Here is a 19,532-nt window from a genome sequence, read left to right on the forward strand (position 1 = left end):
AGATTTTGAGACACACACATGTATATGCGTATACACATACAAAAACACATACATACATGTACATAAATCAGGTTAAATACAACTATTATGTCAAGCATTAGATAACATCATAGTGAAACTTTAAAATCCTTTCTTCTTTAATAATATATAACACAATGCTGTTGTGTGTAATCAATCTACTGTGTAACAGCTCAGCGAAAAGTTACCTCTTATGTCATTATAATCTCTTGCTCATTGATCAACCTTTGTCCAAACCTTCCTCCTTCTGACTCACCCAAGTTTCTGATATTCACTAGTCTAGGCTCACCTTCATTGAGATCAATGTTTTTTTATTTCACATATTCCATACTTGCCATTTGGCTTATTTGATTAACATATAACTTCTCCTTTTGTGTTATTGACAAAGACAGTTGTTTGCAGGAGTAAACAATACACTATCATGTAGAGGTGCCACAACATTCACCTTGGAATGGAAACTTAAGAGGTGGATTTCATCCCTTGGCTATTCACTGCTGAGCAGTGAGCTTTTAACCAGGGGTACATATGTCTCTGCCACATAATGTTCTCTTTAAGTCGCATCAATACCCAGTCAAGGTATGATTGGATCCCAAGATCATTGAAGTGTGATTTGTTTGAGAATCTTCACACTGTTTTCTTGAATGTCTATGCTAATTGATATCATCAATAGCTTGCCATGGGCCATCTTTCTCCACAAGTTTACTAGCATGTGTTACCTCTTAACTATTCAATAATTGTCATGCTTGTGGAATGTTGCAGTGCTATCACATTGTGGTTTCCACCTGCATTTTTCTGATGATGAGTGAGGTTCTACATTTTCTCTTACACTATTTTTTTACCAATCCTGGGGCTTGAATTCAGCGCCAGGTGCTCTCCTTGGATTTTCTCAAGGCTAGGGCTCTACCACTTGTGCTACAGCACCACTTCTGGCTTTTTCTGTGAATGTGATCCCCAGGAATGGAACCCAGGGCTTCATGCATACTAGGAAAGCACTCTCCTACTAGGACTTGCTCGCTTGTCTCATAAGAGTTGTGGAGCATTTATTATTTGCCTTGTGTGGGGAAAGAGACCTGTAGTCCTGAGGCTATGTTTGGATAACTGATGCCCAGCTTACACAACAGTACTCTTATGGGATGAAGCTGCTGAGAATTCCAGGAACTTACTTCAAGTACATTCATTGATGTTCACACACTGAGTGATCACCCATCAGAGCATTTCCTGTCATTGACCACTGAATGTAAATACGTTATATATGAACCCATACACAGATCTCCAATTATATTTCATTAAGGAAAAACAGTAGGAATTACTACAGGAATTCACTGTATGTGAATACATACGTACATATATCCCTAACCCCAAATTTTATGTGCTTTCTTAGTAAGGAGCTTCAAGGGGCTTAAAATTAAGTTAGTCACTTACAGAGCCAAAAGTGGGATTTCCCTTATTTAATTATCAGGGAATCTATGTGAAAGAACATATATATTTTTAGACATGGCTTTCTTCTCCCTAAAAGACTACATATGGGGACACAATTCCTCTCATCCTGTGATGGAGCCTATTTTCTGATCCTTGAATCCAGACTGCTTTTGTAATTCATTTTTGTCTTAGCTAATGAATTCAAGGCCACTCACACTCACTTGAAGACTTAGTCTTAATGTAATTACACTCATTTGCTTGCTGTTCCTAAGGCCATCTCAATGGTCCCCAAGATCTAGCTGCCTGGGAGAAGAGACATAATAACAGAGAGGCAATCAGGAAAACCAATTCAGATTAGCCAGTCCTCAGAGGAGCGGCAACTGATCAGAGATGCCCAGATCAGCCCAGTGAAGTAGCCAGTCCTGTACCTAATCATTGGAACCACTCCATTAAGCCCCATCCAAATGTTCAAACCACTCTATCTTGAGATAAATAAATGGGTGCTCTTACGAATCAGTAGGACCTCCAGGGCTTCGCATAAACAAAAGCAAGTTGATACCATGCTTTTATGATTTTTCACCAGAAAGAATAAAATGGTAGAACACTGCTTTGCCTGGGTCAACACTAAGCTCTTGAGTCTATAGAGTTCACTCTGTGCTGCACAAATATGCTTACCTGCATTGGATTCCTATAGAATGTATGTATCCCAGAGGATGGAAATGACATGGCGACAAGACGGTCTGGAAAGCAAAAGAATCCCTATTAGGAAAGTCAGTACAGATGGGAACAACAATAATAACAAAAATTATTTGTACATCTATCCAGGTTCTTTTCTCAGAGTAAAAGAAGAGTTGATATGATAGTGACATAACCAAGATGATGCATTAAGATGAAGCAATAGAAGTCTAGGGAGGTGATTTTGTGGCAGAGCGTTTGACTTGCATGCAAAAACACTGAGTTGGATTCCTCAGGACAACATAAAGAGAAAACACCAGAAGTGGCAGTGTGGCTCTACTGGTAAAGTGCTAGCCTTGAGCAAAAGAAGCTCAAGGACAGTTATCAAGTTCTGAGTTCAAGCCCCAGGACTGACAATACAATACAAAAGTAAATAAATAAGTTATGCAATATCATAATATCCTTAGGCTCAACAGGAACTTAGTGTTTGAAGCCGTCTTCCCTTAGCAAACCTGACCTCATGGATAATGAACTTGTTCTCTGGGATTTTAGAAGATTAAGGTCTCTTTCTCTTGGATGCTTAGATAGCTAACAAAACTGAATAAATAATAAGTGAAATTTTAATGGAGCCACTTGAAATTGCATCGTATTTACTGTCTAACCACCAGGGAGTCTTGGTTTGAAATGAATGAGATTACCTGTGCCCAGATGTAATCTACCAATATATTACCATAACACAGTAGCCTATGAAATCATTGAGAAAAATACTTTGAGAGTATGGAAAGGAAGGAAGGAAAGAAGAAAGAAGAGAAGGTAAGCAAGACGGAGAAAGGAAGAAAGAAGAGAAACAAAAAAGAAGAGAGAGAAAGCAAAAAAGCTAGGCATTTTTGGCTCAATCTTGGAAATCAGCTATTCAGGAGGCAAAGATCTGAGGAACATGGAAAGACTTCATCTCAATAAATGGCTTGGTACAATGGTATACAAGTAGAAGAACTGTAGCTCAGAAAAGCTGGGACAGAAAGCAAGAGCCTACCTTGAAAATAACAATTACATAAAAAGTGCTAGTGGTGTGGCAGAAGTAGGAGAGCCTCCCAAGCAAGCAAGAGACTGAGTTCTTTTCCCAGAACCACCAAAGAAGCCAACGTAGTAACAAATCAAAAACAAAAAGCATAAACCAATGTGCCTTAGATAAAAAACATTGTACTTTGGGAAAATCAAAGGGAATATTCTTACTTCAAAGGAAAATGTGGATTAAACATAAGTCAATCACATGACAAGTTTCAAAAAACAGTGATATAATTAAGAGAAGTCAATCAACAGTTAAGTTTCACAAACCAGTGATGTAAGTTAAATCTAGGTCAAATCCATCCTTGGCATATCGTCTCTTATTGCCAGACACCTGGGAGGAACAAAAATGATGAAGCTGTAAAACAGAAGTCAACCACAAAGAATTTGATATTGCTACCTAAAACTTTTACCAGGATGGGAAGCAAACATGTCCTGCCCACTTACCAGTCTTCTGATTAATTTTTCTAGATGTCTTTTCTGAGTTGCAAGGTGAAAGATCCTCATAAGTGTTATCAGCCTCAGAAGCCGAAAGAATACAATCATTCTAAAAATTTATAGATACATACTTTTAGTTCAGAAAGAGAAGAGTTCATCAATACATACGTTTAAATCTGTGTACATATGTTACATTGCTCTGCACCACCCCCATGGCCTCCACGTTCTGCTCTAGTGCTCTAACAGTCAGCTATACCCCTCATCCCAGAGGACACTGGGTAACATATGGACATACTTGGTGGTCACAACCAAATGGATGCAGGTGCTAATCACATCTAGGACTGCTGCTAAACACCCTACAATAAATATGAATCTAGGAAGAATGATAGGATGTTTTTGTCCTCTCTTCCCTACCCAAGTAATAACTATCTTCTCAAAATATCAGTAATGCTAAGATTGAGAAATTACTGTCTGGACAAACAGTAATGAGTTCATTCAGATTTATAGACTATTTTAGTTTTCATCTTCCCCCCAAATGAACTTTGATTGTTTGTACATTGGTGTTATTCCTTTTAGTAACAGAGGCTCCCTACAGCTAGTACATGCATATCAGGCAGGGAACAGGTTGCAATACTTCCCAACCATACTGGCTGGTGTTTCTCCTCCATTCAGAAACACAAAGGTGTGGACATGTCCAACAAGATTCATTTGGCAGAACTGCTTCAACCATGGTTCACAGATCCCAGAGTTTCCAATTCAGTGGTCCAGGGTGGAGGCTGATGTGTTCTTTCTTTCTTTCTTTCTTTCTTTCTTTCTTTCTTTCTTTCTTTCTTTCTTTCTTTCTCTCTCTCTCTCTCTTTCTTTCTCTTTCTTTCTTTCTTTCTTTCTTCCTTTCTTTCGTTCTTTCTTCTTTTCTTCCTTCCTTCCTTTCTGTCCTTCCTTCCTTCCTTCCTTCCTTCCTTCCTTCCTTCCTTCCTTCCTTCCTCATTTCTTCCTTTCTATCTTTCTTTCTGAAAAACGCACTTTATTGGGAAGCAGAGTGCTGCACAGCATAGACAACACAGATTACCAGATGTGAGACCTAAAAGCCACATTTCCTAAGACAAAGGGGAATTTTTAGTAAAATCATCTGACCCATGGTTTCCACTGGGCAGGCACTAATGGCTTCCCAGTGGAGAGCTAGGAAAACTCCCATCACTTTCCTGAGGCAGTTGTGGTTCCTAGAGATAGAGCCCCTCAGGTGTGCCTTCTTGTTTTTAATAAACAAGGTTTTCTTTACATTTTTTGAAGTCTACATTTGTTACTTCCATTCTGCGTTCCCTCAAGGCCATCAGCCCAGCTTCCGTACAGATTGCCTTATTGTTGGCCCCAGAGAGATCATCTTTGCCCTGATCAAGTCATCTAGAGTCACGTTGTCTGCCAGGACAGTCATGCTTTTATGAATGTGGAAGGTGAGCTTATTTTTTTTTCTCATCTGGCAGGGGGAACTCAATCTGTCTGTCAATGAAGCCTGGTCTGATCAGTGCTGGATCCAAAGTTTCTATCTGGTTTGGGGCCATGATCACTTTCACATCCCCCCTTGAATCAAAACGATTCAAGTGGCTTAACAGCACCAACATGGTTCTCTGAACTTCTCTCTCACCTCCAGAGTCCAAATCTTACATTCTGGTGCCAATTACATCAATTTAATCAATAAACACAATGGATGGTCCGTGTTCTTCTGCAACTCAAAACAATTCCCATACAAATAGGGGCCCGTTGCCTAGGTGCTTTTGAATAAGTTGTGAGCCCACCTCTCTCAAGAAAGTGGCCAATGTTTCATTTCCTACTGCTTTAGCCAACAGTTTTACCTGTGCCAGGTGGCCTATAGAGAATAATGGGTGTTTTATACCAATCTCTTCATAATATTCAGGATGAGTGAGAGGCAATTCCTCAGATTCCTTAATATACTGGATTTGGTTGTCTAAGCCACCCATATCTGCATATGTCTCCTGGGGAGCCTCTCCACCTTCATCACTGTGACCAGGGGGACCGTGTCATCCTTTAGCATCCCTATCACCGCATGCACTTTGTGGTTGAGCAGGACTGAGCAGCCTGGTTCCAGCAGGTTCTTGTCCAGGATGGAAAGGATGATGACACAGTGCTCAGAGCCCACAGATGTGGACACCATGGCACAAATGTCATCAGTGATCCTCTTCCAAGGTGCCTACCGACATCAGGGTCCCTCCCAGGTCATCCACCTTTCATCTTTCCTCCTCTTGCTTTGCTTCTAATAGCTTCATTTGTTCCTGATTTCTAAGAAATTCTTCTTCCATGAGAAGATAATCTTTAATTATCTCTAACTTCAGTTATTTCAAGCGACACTGAGTTTAAGGTGTCACCAGTAGCAGTTTGCTGGCAGCATCTGGTCACTTCGTTTTCTTCTTCTATTTCTCCACTCTAGTTGGTACAGGTGCTTCATATTTCCTTTTCTTGTCCTTATGATCCTTCTTGCTACCTCTGGCCATGACCACGACTCTGACTCCGATCCATCTTGATTCAGCTGCTGTAGCTGCTACCTCAAGTGTTGTCTTGCTACCAAGGTCTCAAGTGGTGTTGAGGTTGCCCATTGAAGGACCATATGGATTGAGGTTATTTTCAAGATCCAAACCCTAGCCAAAGCAATATTTACTTGGGGATCACACTGGACCTCTCAGAAATTTTGGTAAGAAAGAATCTATTTCTTTGACTTCTAATGAATATAGCTAAAAGCCTCCTAACATTAGCCCTCCAATGTACATTGGTATTTTTCTATCTCATTTAGGGAAAGGGAGATAGAGACAGAGGCAGACACAGACACAGATACAGACAGACAGCCACACCCATACACATATTACTTAGTAATCCCTTACTGCTTTAACTTTGCCTTAACATTCTTCGTTTTACCAAACTGCCATTGCAAAAATCCATTATCTGGGTTGCCATATACGTGATTTCCTGGTTTCCATCGGCTATTTTTTAGAGAAGTATAACTAGAGCCACTGAAACTTCATACATGTTCAAGTCAATACACTTGCAATATTAGGAAAAGCAGATTAGTAGATCATCAAGGGGGGATTTCAAAATGATGTTCCAGTTCCTATATCCAATGGAAGTACTTTAGTGAAGACACCTTTAACTGGCTTTAAATGCTGTCTGTTTTTAGATCTCAAGGGTATGAAAATGTATCATTTTCCCTTCATTTGTTCTTCCATTTTTGTGTTACAGTCCCTTGAAATCAGGTTCTTACACTTGCTAAGTAGGCCTCTACCACTCAATCCATGTCATCTTCCCTAATATTTTATTTTCAAAAAATGTATCAGGTTCAGAACTTAAACAGAAATCAGTTCAATATACACAATTTAAGACAAGAATAAGTACAAATTAAGGAACAAATGAAAGAAAAGTGTGACAGTTAAGTCATGGGCTTCCTACCTTTGGATATCTTTAAAAAATGTAGCATTAAAGAATATGTATGTGATGTCCATAAATAAAATAATGATAGTGATGGCAGCATCTGTAATATTGAGGAAATCTGAAAAATAATGCTTTTTCCTGTAAGAGAAAGTAAAAAAATGGTTATCTTCTTTAAGAGGATAGAGGAAAATCTTTAGAGCAAAAAGTACTTGACTCAACTTCATTAAAATTGTTATTGTAATAGATTCTATGAAATGGATGGACTGGATTTGGGAAAGAGAAAACATAATACTGGCGGAAGGTATTCAAGTAGTAAATTTGTATTATTACATACTTGCATACGTGATGACAATCAAAGCTTAATGAATAAGCCATCTACCCCAGCCATTGGACAACAGGTATGCACTGCCTTCTCCAGTGGAGTTGGAAGAAGACAAATGCAACAGTTCTGTTGAGCAACAATTTCAGTACATCATACTATCCCCAGATCAATATATGAGTATCATATGAGATGGGTATGAACTGCGCTTCTGAACTCATAATCTGTCCTTGCACCCACAATGGAATCCCAAGGGGCTGCTGTGTCCTTAAATGGACAAAGACCGACATCCATCTACCAGACTCCTTTCCACCACTGACTCCTGCAGAGGTGAGCACTAGTCCTCCAGGAAAAGCATCTTCACACTCTGAGGCAGTCTGTCAGGATCAGACTAACCTGGCAGTGAATAACTCTGCTTTGCTCAAGAGAAGAAGGAGAACAAGTCCTCAGGAAAGAACATACACTGCCTTCTGAAATGACTTGGAGAAAGGAAGGCTAGGAAACCCAGTGCCTGACTCGCCCAGCAGCCCATCCCCAAGGCTTGCCTCACCCATCCTACTTTTCAGAAAACCAGCAAGAAGGAAAGGGAAGCAATCTATTTCTTTCTTGCTACATCTCACTAATGAGATAAGCAATCTCCACATCACCTGCAGATGCTTTCATTGAAAATTTTCCTTTCAATGAACTCGGGACTATTTAGAGTGCAGTATCTAGTATTTCACATACTATCTAACGTTACTTGAAATTCCAGTCAGAATCAAAGTATTGATCTATAGACCTCAAGTATATACTTCTCCTTCTAATTTTTAACAGTCATGGGGCAGGACTCTGGGACTGGTTACTGTCCCTGAGCTATTTAGCTCAAAGATACCATGCAACACTTGAGCCAGAGAAACACTTCTGGTTTTCTAGTAGTTACCTGGAGATAGGAATCTCACAGACTTTAGCACCTGGGCTGGCTTGGAACTGTGATTCACAGATCTCAGTTTCCTGAGTAGCTAGGATTACAGGCATGAGACACTGGGCCCAGATTCTCCTTCTTTTTTTTTTCTCAAGTCTTGGTGCTTCAACTCAGGGCCTGAACACTGTCCTTGGACTTTCTCAAGGTTAGAGATTTACTACTTGTGCCACAGCACCACATCTGGCTTTTTCTATATGTGGAACCGAGGAATTGAACTTGGGTCTTTCTGCATGCTTGGCAGGCATTCCACCATTAGGACAGACTCCTGGCACTCATACTTCTCCTTCTTAACATACACATTGACATATTAATTACCTGGTCCCTTTTGGTAAATCCCTTTAAGCTTTATCTGTTCAAAGACTTTTCTCAACTACTCCATGAGAGTGTCTCAAGCAATATAAAACTAATTAAAGCTACTCAATGAAAATCTGGGTTTGGGCCTTGGCTTCAAAATGCTTTTCAAGAGGCACACATTTGTTTGGATTGATCTTCTAATTAATTTAGTATCCTGAAAAAAATTTGGCTGGGCGTTTGTCCTAGTAGAATGCTTGCTATCATGCACCAATAACCTGGTGCAATTCCTTGGCACCACATATATAGAAAAACACTGGGAGTGGTGCTGTGGCTCAAGTGGTAGTTCTTTAGCCTTGAGAAATGTCCAAGGACAGCGCTCAGGCCCTGAGTTCAAGCACCAGGACTGGCAAATAAATGTGATTTTGTGTAAATCAAGGAGATAAATGGGAGTTTCAAGCACACAGTTAAGGGAAATAGTGAGCCTGAGCTACTTGGTGGAGTAGCCAGTCTCAGTAGGGTTCTTCAGATTTAGACTTCAGAGAGAATAAAACTTACCCTTTCAGAAATACTTGTAGAACAACATCCAAAAGGAAAAATATAGCAATCACAAGGGAAAGTGTTCTATACTCTAATGGAATATGTAGTTTGCTGGTTGTAACTATAATATCTGTTGCCATTAGACCAAGATCGACAAAAATCAGTAGTATTGCCAAAATCCTAAAATAAATAAAGACAATGAAAGTTTGGCACCACATTTCAACAATTCCTAAAACTATATGTCAGATGCTAAAAAGACATTATTTAAGATTATAGTGGCCAATGGTATGAAGAATTAGTGCATTCCTATCTAAAAACATTGTTCAGTTTTTTATCCAATAGAAGCACTGCATAGTGAACCACATTCCCTCCTAAACAGTATACTGGAGGGTATGTAGAAACCACACAATAACTGCAAGCTAGAACAAAAATGGAAATGAAATGACTAGTCTGTCAGTATAAACTCTTTAAATATTGATAAATTCTGAAGATGAATCTATCAGTTTCTTTTAGCACATAAAAAGTCATCAATCTGAATCTTTGTCAGACTGTAATTGTTAAAGCTCAGTGAAGGCATAACTGACCTAAGCGCTTGAAGGACTACCTGCCTGTGTGCGGTGGTTCATAGCTATGATATTAGCTACTCATGAGACTGAGGAGGATACCAGGTCAAGGCCAGCCCCAGCAAAGAAATTCCACAAACCCACTTCAACAAGACAAGCTAGGTGTGATGATGTGAGCCTCTTGTCCCAGCCAGGTCAGTAAGGCAACTTCAATCTTCCTACTGAAGTCCAGGCCAGTCAGAGAAAAAGGCCAAACCTTATCTCAGAAATAAGAAAGTAGGAAGGGCTAGAAGTCTAGTTCAGTCAGTAAAATGCCTGTCCAGGAAGCATGAGGCCCTAAAATGACTAATGCCCACTTGGATCCTAAGATTTTTATTGAGGATTTTAACATGTATATGATTATTTATTTGGGGGTACTCCTTGCGCAGCTATGGACACATGAAAAAGAATTCAATTCCATACATATTTATGGAATTTTCTGTCACATATTTTAAACGAACTACCCATTGGTTGATTGTATCGTTTATGTCGTTATGACGATGAATTGAGAAGATTTCAAAGTCTTTAAAACTGAAACTCAAATGAAAATACTATTAATTTTTATGTACTCTAAGGCACAGTATAAAATTATTCTCATATGTAGAGTGGAAGCCTAAGGAACGTGTTTCCAGAATGGAGGAATCACATAAATAAGGGAGTTATTAGAATACAACCTATACTTCCAAAAGTTTAACACTTCGTTGTTATTCTTTCCTTTATTTTTGCTTTCCTTCTTTCCTCACTCCCTCCATACTTTTCCCTCTTTCCTTCTTTCCTACTTTCCTTCCTTCCTTGCTTCCCTCCTTCCTTCCTTGCACTCCCTGTCCCTCTCCCACACCCTCCCCCTCTCAATCTCCCTCTCCCTCTCCCTCACACCCCTCCTCTCATTCTTCCAGTATTTCTGTCTTTCCTTCTTCCTTTTCCATTCCTGAGCCTTGTACTCTAGGTGCTGTCCCTGAGCTGCTTTTGCTCAAGACTAGCAAACTCACTTGAGCCAAAATGCCACTTCTGGCTTTTTCTGGGTCATTTATTTGAGATAAGAATCTCAAGAACTTTCCTGTCCAAGCTGGCTTCCAGTGGTAATCCTCAGCTTTCAGCCTGGATTAGAGATGTGAGCCACCAGCACCCAACTTATATTTACTTACTTTCATGAGTAGAAAAACACATAGCCATATGTCATTACATAGACTTGCTTAAATGCCATTTTCTTCTGAGTTATAAGACCAGCTTAAGACAATTTTCCAAGATCAATTGGATTATAGTATGAAGGCACACACGGGTTATTTTTCAACATCTTAACAGTAGAAACTCTTGTTGCTCAGTTTGGACTTTCTTAGATTCTTTTCACTTCAAATATTGATGTTATATTTTATATACATACTTCATTGCTTGTATTTCTAGTCTTACCCACCTGAATGATAGAGACAGTAGAATTTTATTTGCAATTTTCTTCATGTGGTTGCTGTAAAATGTGAATAAAAATAAAATCAGTCACATTTTGTCTCTCTTGATATGGCTTTTTTACCTTTTTAGGAAAAGAGTAATCTGTTGGTCTTAGGAACCGAAACTTTGGTGCAAATCCAAACAAAAGTACATGCATTGTACAAGATTAACCAAAACCAAAGTCCTGTATAATATCAATTTAAAGGGATATTCTACACCAGTTTTATAATGAAATGCTTTTAATAAACAACTAAAATATTTACATTTATGTTTCATGAGTTTTTCACCTTCACATCCAGAATATATGAGGAAACAAACATACATATACCATACACCAAGTTTTGAATCTTTAGTGTAATATTTACCTTTCACATAAAATTCTAACCCTGACTTGATGGTAAGAGACTTTTCATCCACTAAATAAAGCACATACGATATGAGGGGCCTGTCCTCAGCTGTCAGTTCTCCATGAACAACTGGAAACCTAGTCAAGTCATTATATATTGGCCAACCCAATTCCCAGAGCAATGAAATGAGATACATCGGGGATAAACACGGGCCCAAAAAGATTCTCGTGTCTTCATCATCATCTCTTGATATAGACATCTGACACGTAGTTGGGCAGAATTTTGTTTAAGGCTTGAAATACACCTTGGAGGTGAGCCATTATAGGAAAACATATTTCAAATTAAAACTTCCCTAAGGACTAGTCTTTTCTCATTCTGAGAGAGAGAGGGGGGGAGGGAGGGAGAGAGAGAGGCGGGAGGGAGGGAGGGGGGAGAGAGAGGGGGGAAGGGAGGGAGGTAGGGAGGGAGGGAAAGAGAGAGAGAGAAAGAGGAAGAAGAAGGAGGAAGAGGAGGAGGAGGTGGTGGTGTAGGAGGAGGAGGATCAATGCTGGTGTTGTATCCTCTAGCTGGAAATAATGGAGCACCTGCAGAGTAGTTTCTTACCCTGCTGGGGCTTCCATCAAAACACTGAATTGGCTTTCGCCACTACAATAGATTAGGAATAAGAAGAATTCTTGATATTTATTCTTAAGACAGCTAAGGTTTTAGAAAGGTAGCTGCAGATATTACATCCAATGCATCTTAGAAAAATATCAAAAATCCTGTATTGTCATCAATACTTCCAAGAAAGTTCTCTAATCTAAATCACTTTCCTTTCTTTGACTATACTTTCATGTGTGTCTGTACCTACATTCATGTTAATATCTATAAGTATACCTAGGTGAGTGGTGCATATAGGTTCAGAACATACCCTTCATTGTTGTTAAGTTCATCACGTTTTGTTGTGGTATCAGACAAGATATCGCTACAGGATGAAAACAAAGCACATTGTCAGGTATCTTCTAGACTTGATTACATATCCCCCCATATTTCTCCAATAACCATCAACCAACCGTTCAAAAATGTTTTGTTCTACTTCTATGTATTTCAATATATTCTGTAGTTTATCTAGCTGTCTATTTCTACTGGAATTCCATCATGGGATGAGAGCATGCAGTAATACAATCATTTCTTTTTTCCCATATATGTTTTGTAATTAATGGAAGGGTTACATTATATTCACCAGATTGAAGGTGCATCACTTCACATACATTGATACCCTTTCTCATGTCTTGGTCCCCATTTCCCTCCCCTCCCCCCGGAACATTATCTTGTTTTCCCCCCTTCCCTATCTGTTTTCAAATAACCAAATATATGTATATACAATATATCAGATAACAAGGTGAAATACTGTAACAATATGAGATAACCAAGGGACGGCAAAAGAGATGAGAGATAACAGTACATTAAGGACAACAATCACTCATTATATGGCTTTTGTTTCTATATCCTGGAGGTCCTTTCATTTAGTGTCATACGACATGGGCTTATGTATCTAGGTTTTGTTCTATTGTATATCTCTGCTAGGGGAGCTCAAGGTTTCTACTGATTATGACAAATGAGGGACACCATAGAGCCTATGCTCCTTTGAGTCTGACTTACTTCACTTAATATGATTTTTTCTAAGTGTTTCCATTTCCTTCCAAATGGGGCGATGTTGTTCTTCCTGACAGCAGCATAGAATTCCATTGTGTATAAATACCACATCTTGTTGATCCACTCATCAACTGAGGGGCATCTGGGTTGGTTCCATTCTTTGCTATGGTAACTAGTGCTGCAATGAACATCGTTGTGCTAGTGACTTTAGTATGTCCTTGTTTCTGGACGATTGGGTAGATGCCAAGTAGTGGAATTGCTGGATCATAGGGGAGCTCTATGTCTAGATAAGTAGGACTGCGTTAAACTGCAGAGCTTCTGTATGGCAAAGGACATAGCTAGAAAATTAACTAGACAACCTACAGAGTGGGAGAAGATCTTCACTAACCATGCAACAGACAAAGGCCTCATATCTAAAATGTATCAACAGCTCAAAAAAATGAATCATTTCAAAACTAATCTACAAAGAAACAACCATCTAGTAAACCGACGAACCAAAGACTTAAGAGTCTTCTCTGAAGAAGAAATATGAATGGCCTATGGACACATGAAGAAATGCTCGACATCTCTGGCCATAAAAGAAATGCAAATCAAAACAACTCTAAGGTTCCACCTCATTCCAGTTAGAATGGCCGTGATTGAGAAATCTAATAACAACAGATGCTGGAGAGGATGTGGACAGGAGGGATCATTACTCCACTGTTGGTGGGAGTTCAAATTCGTTCAACCACTATGGAAAGCAGTATGGCATTTCTTCAAAAGACTAAACAGAGCTCCCCCAATCATTTCTTATGTGTATCTATTAAGACTTACTTTATACTCTACAAAGAAAACCATTTGTATAATTACATTTTAATAGAGAAGAAAAGAACAATTCTGCCTTTGTGCTGTAAATATTTCCTTTGGAGAAAGCTTGGGGAGTGCTGGGATGATACTTATTCTGTGACTGTTGAGTGGAATAATAGGCAGATATGTGCTTCCATTGGCTATATGTCATCAGTTGAATCGGTTGTGGATTCTATGGAGAGGATCTAACATGGTTGGGATCCATCTTCTCATTTATGTGCAGCGGTGTCTGTTGTGTGAAATTGGGTGCATTGAGGCTTAGCTGCCTTTTTGTTGCTAATCATTGCAGTATCTTTAGCCACATGAAGTCACTTTCATCTTGTATTATTTTCAAGTTTTCTTTGTTACATAGAAATACATTTTCATTTTCTTCCTTTTCAGCTCCATTCTGGGAATACCTTTTTCCATCCTTTCACTTCAGCCTGTACTTGTCTTTGCTAAGGAGGTGAACTTCTTTTTGGGATATTTTTGTGCTGAAACTACTAGGGCTTCATCTTAGGGATTGGTTGCTCTTCCTTAGGTTTCTCTATCAATTCTGGTACTCTACCACTTGAGCCATACTTTCAGCTTTTTGCAAGTTAAATGGAAATCACAATCTCATACATTTCCTGCCTATGCTGTCTTTGAACCATGGTCTTCATGAGATCTCAACAGTACTGACCATTACAGGCATGAGACACCATTGCCCAGAATCTGTGTCGTCTACCTTGACTGAGGTAAAAAGTACCAGGTGTATAGTATTCATGAGGTACATAGTATACATGATTCCATAATTTCAGCAAAGCAGTGCCAATATATATATATATATATATATATATATATGTATAAAAACACACACATGGAGAATTCTTAGGTGAGTCTCCTGTCTCCTGGAATTTATCATTTGTTTAGATATAAGACTCTTCTTGCGGTGGCTACATAAAGACAATCGCATTTGGAACAGCATGAGGTAGTGGTAGGCAGGAAGCAGAGGTGACTTCAGAAAGTTCAGTGAAGCTAAGAATCCTACAAGTGCTCTTCCCTCTCAGGTAGTGTTGTCTCTATGTTAGGTGGGTGCCCCAGGCCTTCACAAGTTCCTTCATCATTCCTGATGGAGCTTCTCTCACAGCCCTATAAAGTCTTGATATGTCTTCACAGAGATGAAACACTGAACATTGAGTTTTTCGGCTGTTTTGCTTTGTTTAGTTCGTTTTGTCCTTCTAGTCCTGGGTCTTGAACTCAGGGTGTAGGCACTGTCCTTGAGCTGTTGCAATCTATCCCTCTATCACAACCTACCACTATAGCAGCACTTCTGAATTTTTCTATGTGCATGTAGTACCTAGGAATCAAACCTAGGGTTTCCTGTGTGCTAGATAGGCAATCTAATAGTAGACCACCCACTCAGACCAGTTGTTTATTTTTTTCTTTTATTTCCTTTCTTTCTTAGTTTCACTCCCTTCCTTCCATCCTTCCTTCTTCCCTCCCTTTCTCCATCTCTCTGTCTCTGTCTCTCTGTCTGTCTCTATCTGTCTCTCTCTATCTGTCTTTTTTCTTTCTTTCTTTTTCCTTCACCTGGCTTGATACTTGATTTTTGGGGAGAATGCGGCGGGCGTTGGTCCAGAGTCTTATACTCAGGGCTTGGCTGCTCTCCCAGAAGTCTTCAGCTCAAAGCTTGTGCTATGTTCCTGGAGCCATAGCTGCACTTCCAGTTTTCTGATGATTAATTAGAGGCTCCTGGAGTTTTGTGCTTTGGTGACTTTGAACTGCAGTCCTCAAATCTCAGCCTCCTGAATAGCTAGGATTGCAGGGGTCAGCCAATGGCACCCAGTGATACTTGATAATTTTTTAATGAAATATATTAACTGTAAAGTGAGATGACTCAAGACTTGAGCTGTGGCATTCACAATCAAATCAAATGTCAGTGACAACATTGATTTGTCTTTTTAATCAGCTGCAGTTTGGAGGTGTAAATGCCCTCAATCCACCCAGTTTGCTGATTCCTTCATCTCATCCATTCTTCAGCATCATCTTGAAGCTTCTGTCTCAGATAGGATTCAGAAACCACAGTCCTGAGGCAGGAGCTCGATCCTTGGGATTAGAATTGTGGCCCTCACTTCACTTGGTAGACGCACCATAGCAGAAGCACTCTGGCAGGATAATGAATACTTCTAGGATTTTAGTTTCATTGTTTTCTGCTAAAGAGTCTTCAGAAAACAGTGGAGCCTCCTACATCCTATTACCTCCAAATAAAACTGCTTTGTAAAACTTAAGAGAACTTTAATCTCCCTGAGAGAGTCCACATGAAGTATCTAAGTGACAAATGTAGGAATGATGATTCCCTCAATAAGAAAATCACTCCCCCCTGCCCTCCTCCCCCTTCTTCTCCTCTTCCTGCCACTTTCTCCCCCTACTCTTTTTCTTCTGTGTCTTCATCTTTTATGTCTTCCCTTTGTCCAATTGTCTTTCTCTTGCATTGTAATGGGGATTGGACCCAAGAACTTGCCCATGCTAGACACTTAAATGACTTGCTACATATATCCTATCTCAAACCAAAGACAGAGGAATAGTCTGTAAAGATCTTAATGCCCGCTTCAGTGAGGAAAATGCTCTGAAGTCTAGACACTGGCCGTCTCCCTTCCCAGCCCTTCCAGTCCCTGTGACCACCCCAGCCAAGATGGCCTCTAGAGTGCAAGTTGCTGAAGTGTGTCACATTTTCTATGACATGGAAGTTTAAAAATTCTCCACACCAGAATAAAGCAAGAAAAGGAAGAAGGTTGTCCTTTTTTGTCTCATTGCAGACAAAACTTACATCATTGTTGAAGAAGGCAAAGTAATTTTGGATGGAGATGTTGGTGTTACCATAACTGATCCTTTCAAGCATTTTGGGGGAGTGCTTCATGAAACAGGTTGTCACTATGCTTTGTATGATGCAAGCTTTGAAACCACAAATTCTAGAAGAGTTGATATTTTTGTGGGAGCAAAAAAAGTCAAATGATCTGTGTGAACTCCATGCCATTACAAAGAAGCTTCAAGGCATAAAGCACGAATGTCAAACAAATGGGCTGGAAGACCTCAACATGCTTGTATTGCTGAAAAGCTAGGTGGGTCATTAATTGTACCTTCTGAAGGGTGCCCTGTTTAGGCCATCATTCAGTGCCACAAATTAAAGCTTCCATGTTTAATGTTATCCTCTTGCTACCTAAGTAAAGCAAATTTACCTAGGACAGGGTTTTACTGGGGGAAAGCTGTCTTGTCATCTTCTAGAGTAAACTAAGATATATAAATATATGGGGAAAATAGCCATAAATATATCTAGAGTCTAAAGTTAAAAACAAAATCTTGGTGCAGGAGTGCGGGAGTTGGATGGCGGGAGGTGAGGTTCCTGGTTTCAGAGAAGATGACAGAGGAACTGGATTTCATAGGGCAAGACTCAGTGAGGAGGTGGTCCTAACTCTTGCAGAGCTTATTGAAAGGCTGGAGCAGGCCTGGAGGATGCAAAATTTGCTCCTGAACTTCTGGAAAGCAAGTGTGAAATTGTAGAATGTGTCACAGAACAGCTGGATCACATGGAAGAAAATCTCAAAAGAGCCAAAAAGGGAGATCTGAAGGTTAGTATACGTCAAATGGAGATGGAGAGAAGCCATTATGTCCTTAGCAGCTGCTTGCAGTATTGACTCACAATGATAGAGAAGTTTTTCCCTCACATTCTAGAGAAGGAGAAGACAGGATCCTGAAGGGGAACCTTGCAGCCTTTCTCCAGAGGAATTTCCCTTCACCAAAGAGCACATGGCTCACAAGGACACATCTTAAAAATGTCACCTTAAAGCACATGCCTCCCAACTTACAGAAGGTGGACCTCTAGAGGGCAGTTACCAAACTAGATCCAGACTCATATGTGTTTCTGAGAGTAAAAGAACAGCAATAAAATAGATTGGTAGAACCCGAATAAGATGAGCAGATGGATTGGATGAGGACTCCCAACACTTGATCCAGTATTGTTCCTCTAATTGCTTCTGGAGCAGTGCAGCTAATTTAAAAATAACCAAGTGTGAAGACACGGAACCCCAGAAAACATGAGAAAGCCTATGCCACTACCTGCCTCAGAACACTAAGGAGCTATAGCTCCTGACAGCAGGCTTTTCTCCCATTGCTGTGGGCCAGTAAGAATGGCAGGAATGCTACACTTCCATCTCAGCCAGCATCAGTGGGTGGGGCCCTTGCTCTTTTTGTTCTGAATATGAGGCAAATAAACAAGTCTGTATACCTTTTCAAAATAAAATTCTTTGAAAAATAAAGAATAATTCTTTAAAAAAATCTTAATTGTGAGAAGACTTTAAGAACAGTGTTGAAAGAAATCTATGGACACTTGGATGCCAATACAGTGATCTCCATGTTTGCTTCTTTACACACACACACACACACACACACACACACACACACACACACACACACACTGTACTTTCTATCTTACATTTTAATTGGTAATCCACTTGTAGGTACTCTTTTGGTTTCTACTTCAGTTTTGCTAAAGAATAAAAAGGAATGCAAAAGAAACCATCAGCTTGGGTCAAGTTAGTTATAATTAATGTTTAACTAGCAAGCTGATCTTCTAAACTTTACACGTAGCAATCTACCATGTCATCTGTTCTAGAAAATGATTCTAATTGATCATATCAGGCCTGTGAAGACAGAAGATTTCAACCTGGTTATAGTTCTGCATGCCTGTAATCAATGCACACTGAACGCAGGAGAAGAAAAATCATTCCAGGAGAGCTCAGAGTACCTTGAGACCATGGATTAACAGCAGCAGCAAAATGCCGAAAGATGTATTGTTGAACTTCTTATTTTTACTACAATAGGACTTTATAGGCTAGCAATGAGGACCTCAGAAAATAGCATTATAAAAGTATCTTTATTAAAAAGTGAAAGATTTATACAATCTGAAGAGAAACCAAACTACATGACTCTGATGACAAAATGCCATAGGAAGAAAAAGTGTCGTCATATTCATAAAACTCTCACCATAATGTGGAATTAGGCAGACAGGCTCACAAGATGACCTAGGACTGGTTAAAGAAGAGCTTATGTGTGATCCTCGACTTTGCTCCACAAAGGATTCTTTTTTAGCATAAACTTTCAGTCAAAAAACTGATTACATATGAACCAATCGATTTTCACTGCTCATGTCATATTGCTACTTCATATGACACCATACATATTAGTAGCTAAAATCAGAAGATAAGTGAATTGGGTCACCATTTAATTAGAATAAAAATGATACGGCTTGAGATAAGTGCCTTCCCAAGCAGGCCTCTAAATGAGATCACATCCAACTTCCACTCACCACACAGCCATGTGAGAGGCATGTGTGACAGGCTGACCCTTCCTGATGTATGCTTCTTTCATTTTCCTAGCAGCAGTGGTGTTCCAACACAGGATCTTTACTTTCTGCCATGTGCTGCATCACGCCTGCCACCAGTCCTTTCATGGTGTTGGTGTTTCTTTGTGTCCAAGTGCTC

At 39.7% G+C, this 19,532-nt stretch overlaps 1 protein-coding gene and 2 pseudogenes across 4 annotated transcripts in view; 1 reads left to right on the top strand and 2 right to left on the bottom strand.

Annotated features, from left to right (window-relative positions):
• The window catches only part of LOC150039928 (phosphatidylinositol 3,4,5-trisphosphate 3-phosphatase TPTE2-like), a 49,036-nt gene extending 30,496 nt beyond the window's left edge, over positions 1-18,540 (bottom strand). Inside the window, exons 1-7 of one of the 4 annotated variants that reach the window (XM_090327496.1) lie at positions 18,485-18,540; positions 12,464-12,517; positions 11,175-11,225; positions 9,180-9,341; positions 7,069-7,188; positions 3,448-3,724; positions 2,113-2,177 (exon numbers count right to left, since the gene is read on the bottom strand). In XM_090327496.1, the coding sequence (XP_090183622.1) occupies positions 2,113-2,163 (51 nt within the window). In that variant the 5' untranslated portion in view covers positions 2,164-2,177; positions 3,448-3,724; positions 7,069-7,188; ... (2 more) ...; positions 12,464-12,517; positions 18,485-18,540. Of the gene's footprint in view, positions 1-2,112; positions 2,178-3,447; positions 3,725-7,068; positions 7,189-9,179; positions 9,342-11,174; positions 11,226-12,463; positions 12,518-13,194; positions 13,214-18,484 lie in introns of those variants that run through there. The other 3 variants (XM_090327497.1, XM_090327499.1, XM_090327500.1) reach the window with 3 other exon arrangements.
• Positions 4,836-6,066, bottom strand: LOC150039929 (26S proteasome regulatory subunit 4 pseudogene; annotated as a pseudogene).
• On the top strand, positions 16,345-17,155 carry LOC150039930 (destrin pseudogene; annotated as a pseudogene).
• Positions 18,541-19,532: the final 992 nt, after the last annotated feature.

The sequence above is a fragment of the Megascapheus bottae genome, unplaced genomic scaffold (genome assembly GCF_031878675.1).
Source record: "Megascapheus bottae isolate mThoBot1 unplaced genomic scaffold, mThoBot2.hap1 HAP1_SCAFFOLD_43, whole genome shotgun sequence".
Classification (NCBI taxonomy): Eukaryota; Metazoa; Chordata; class Mammalia; order Rodentia; family Geomyidae; genus Megascapheus; species Megascapheus bottae.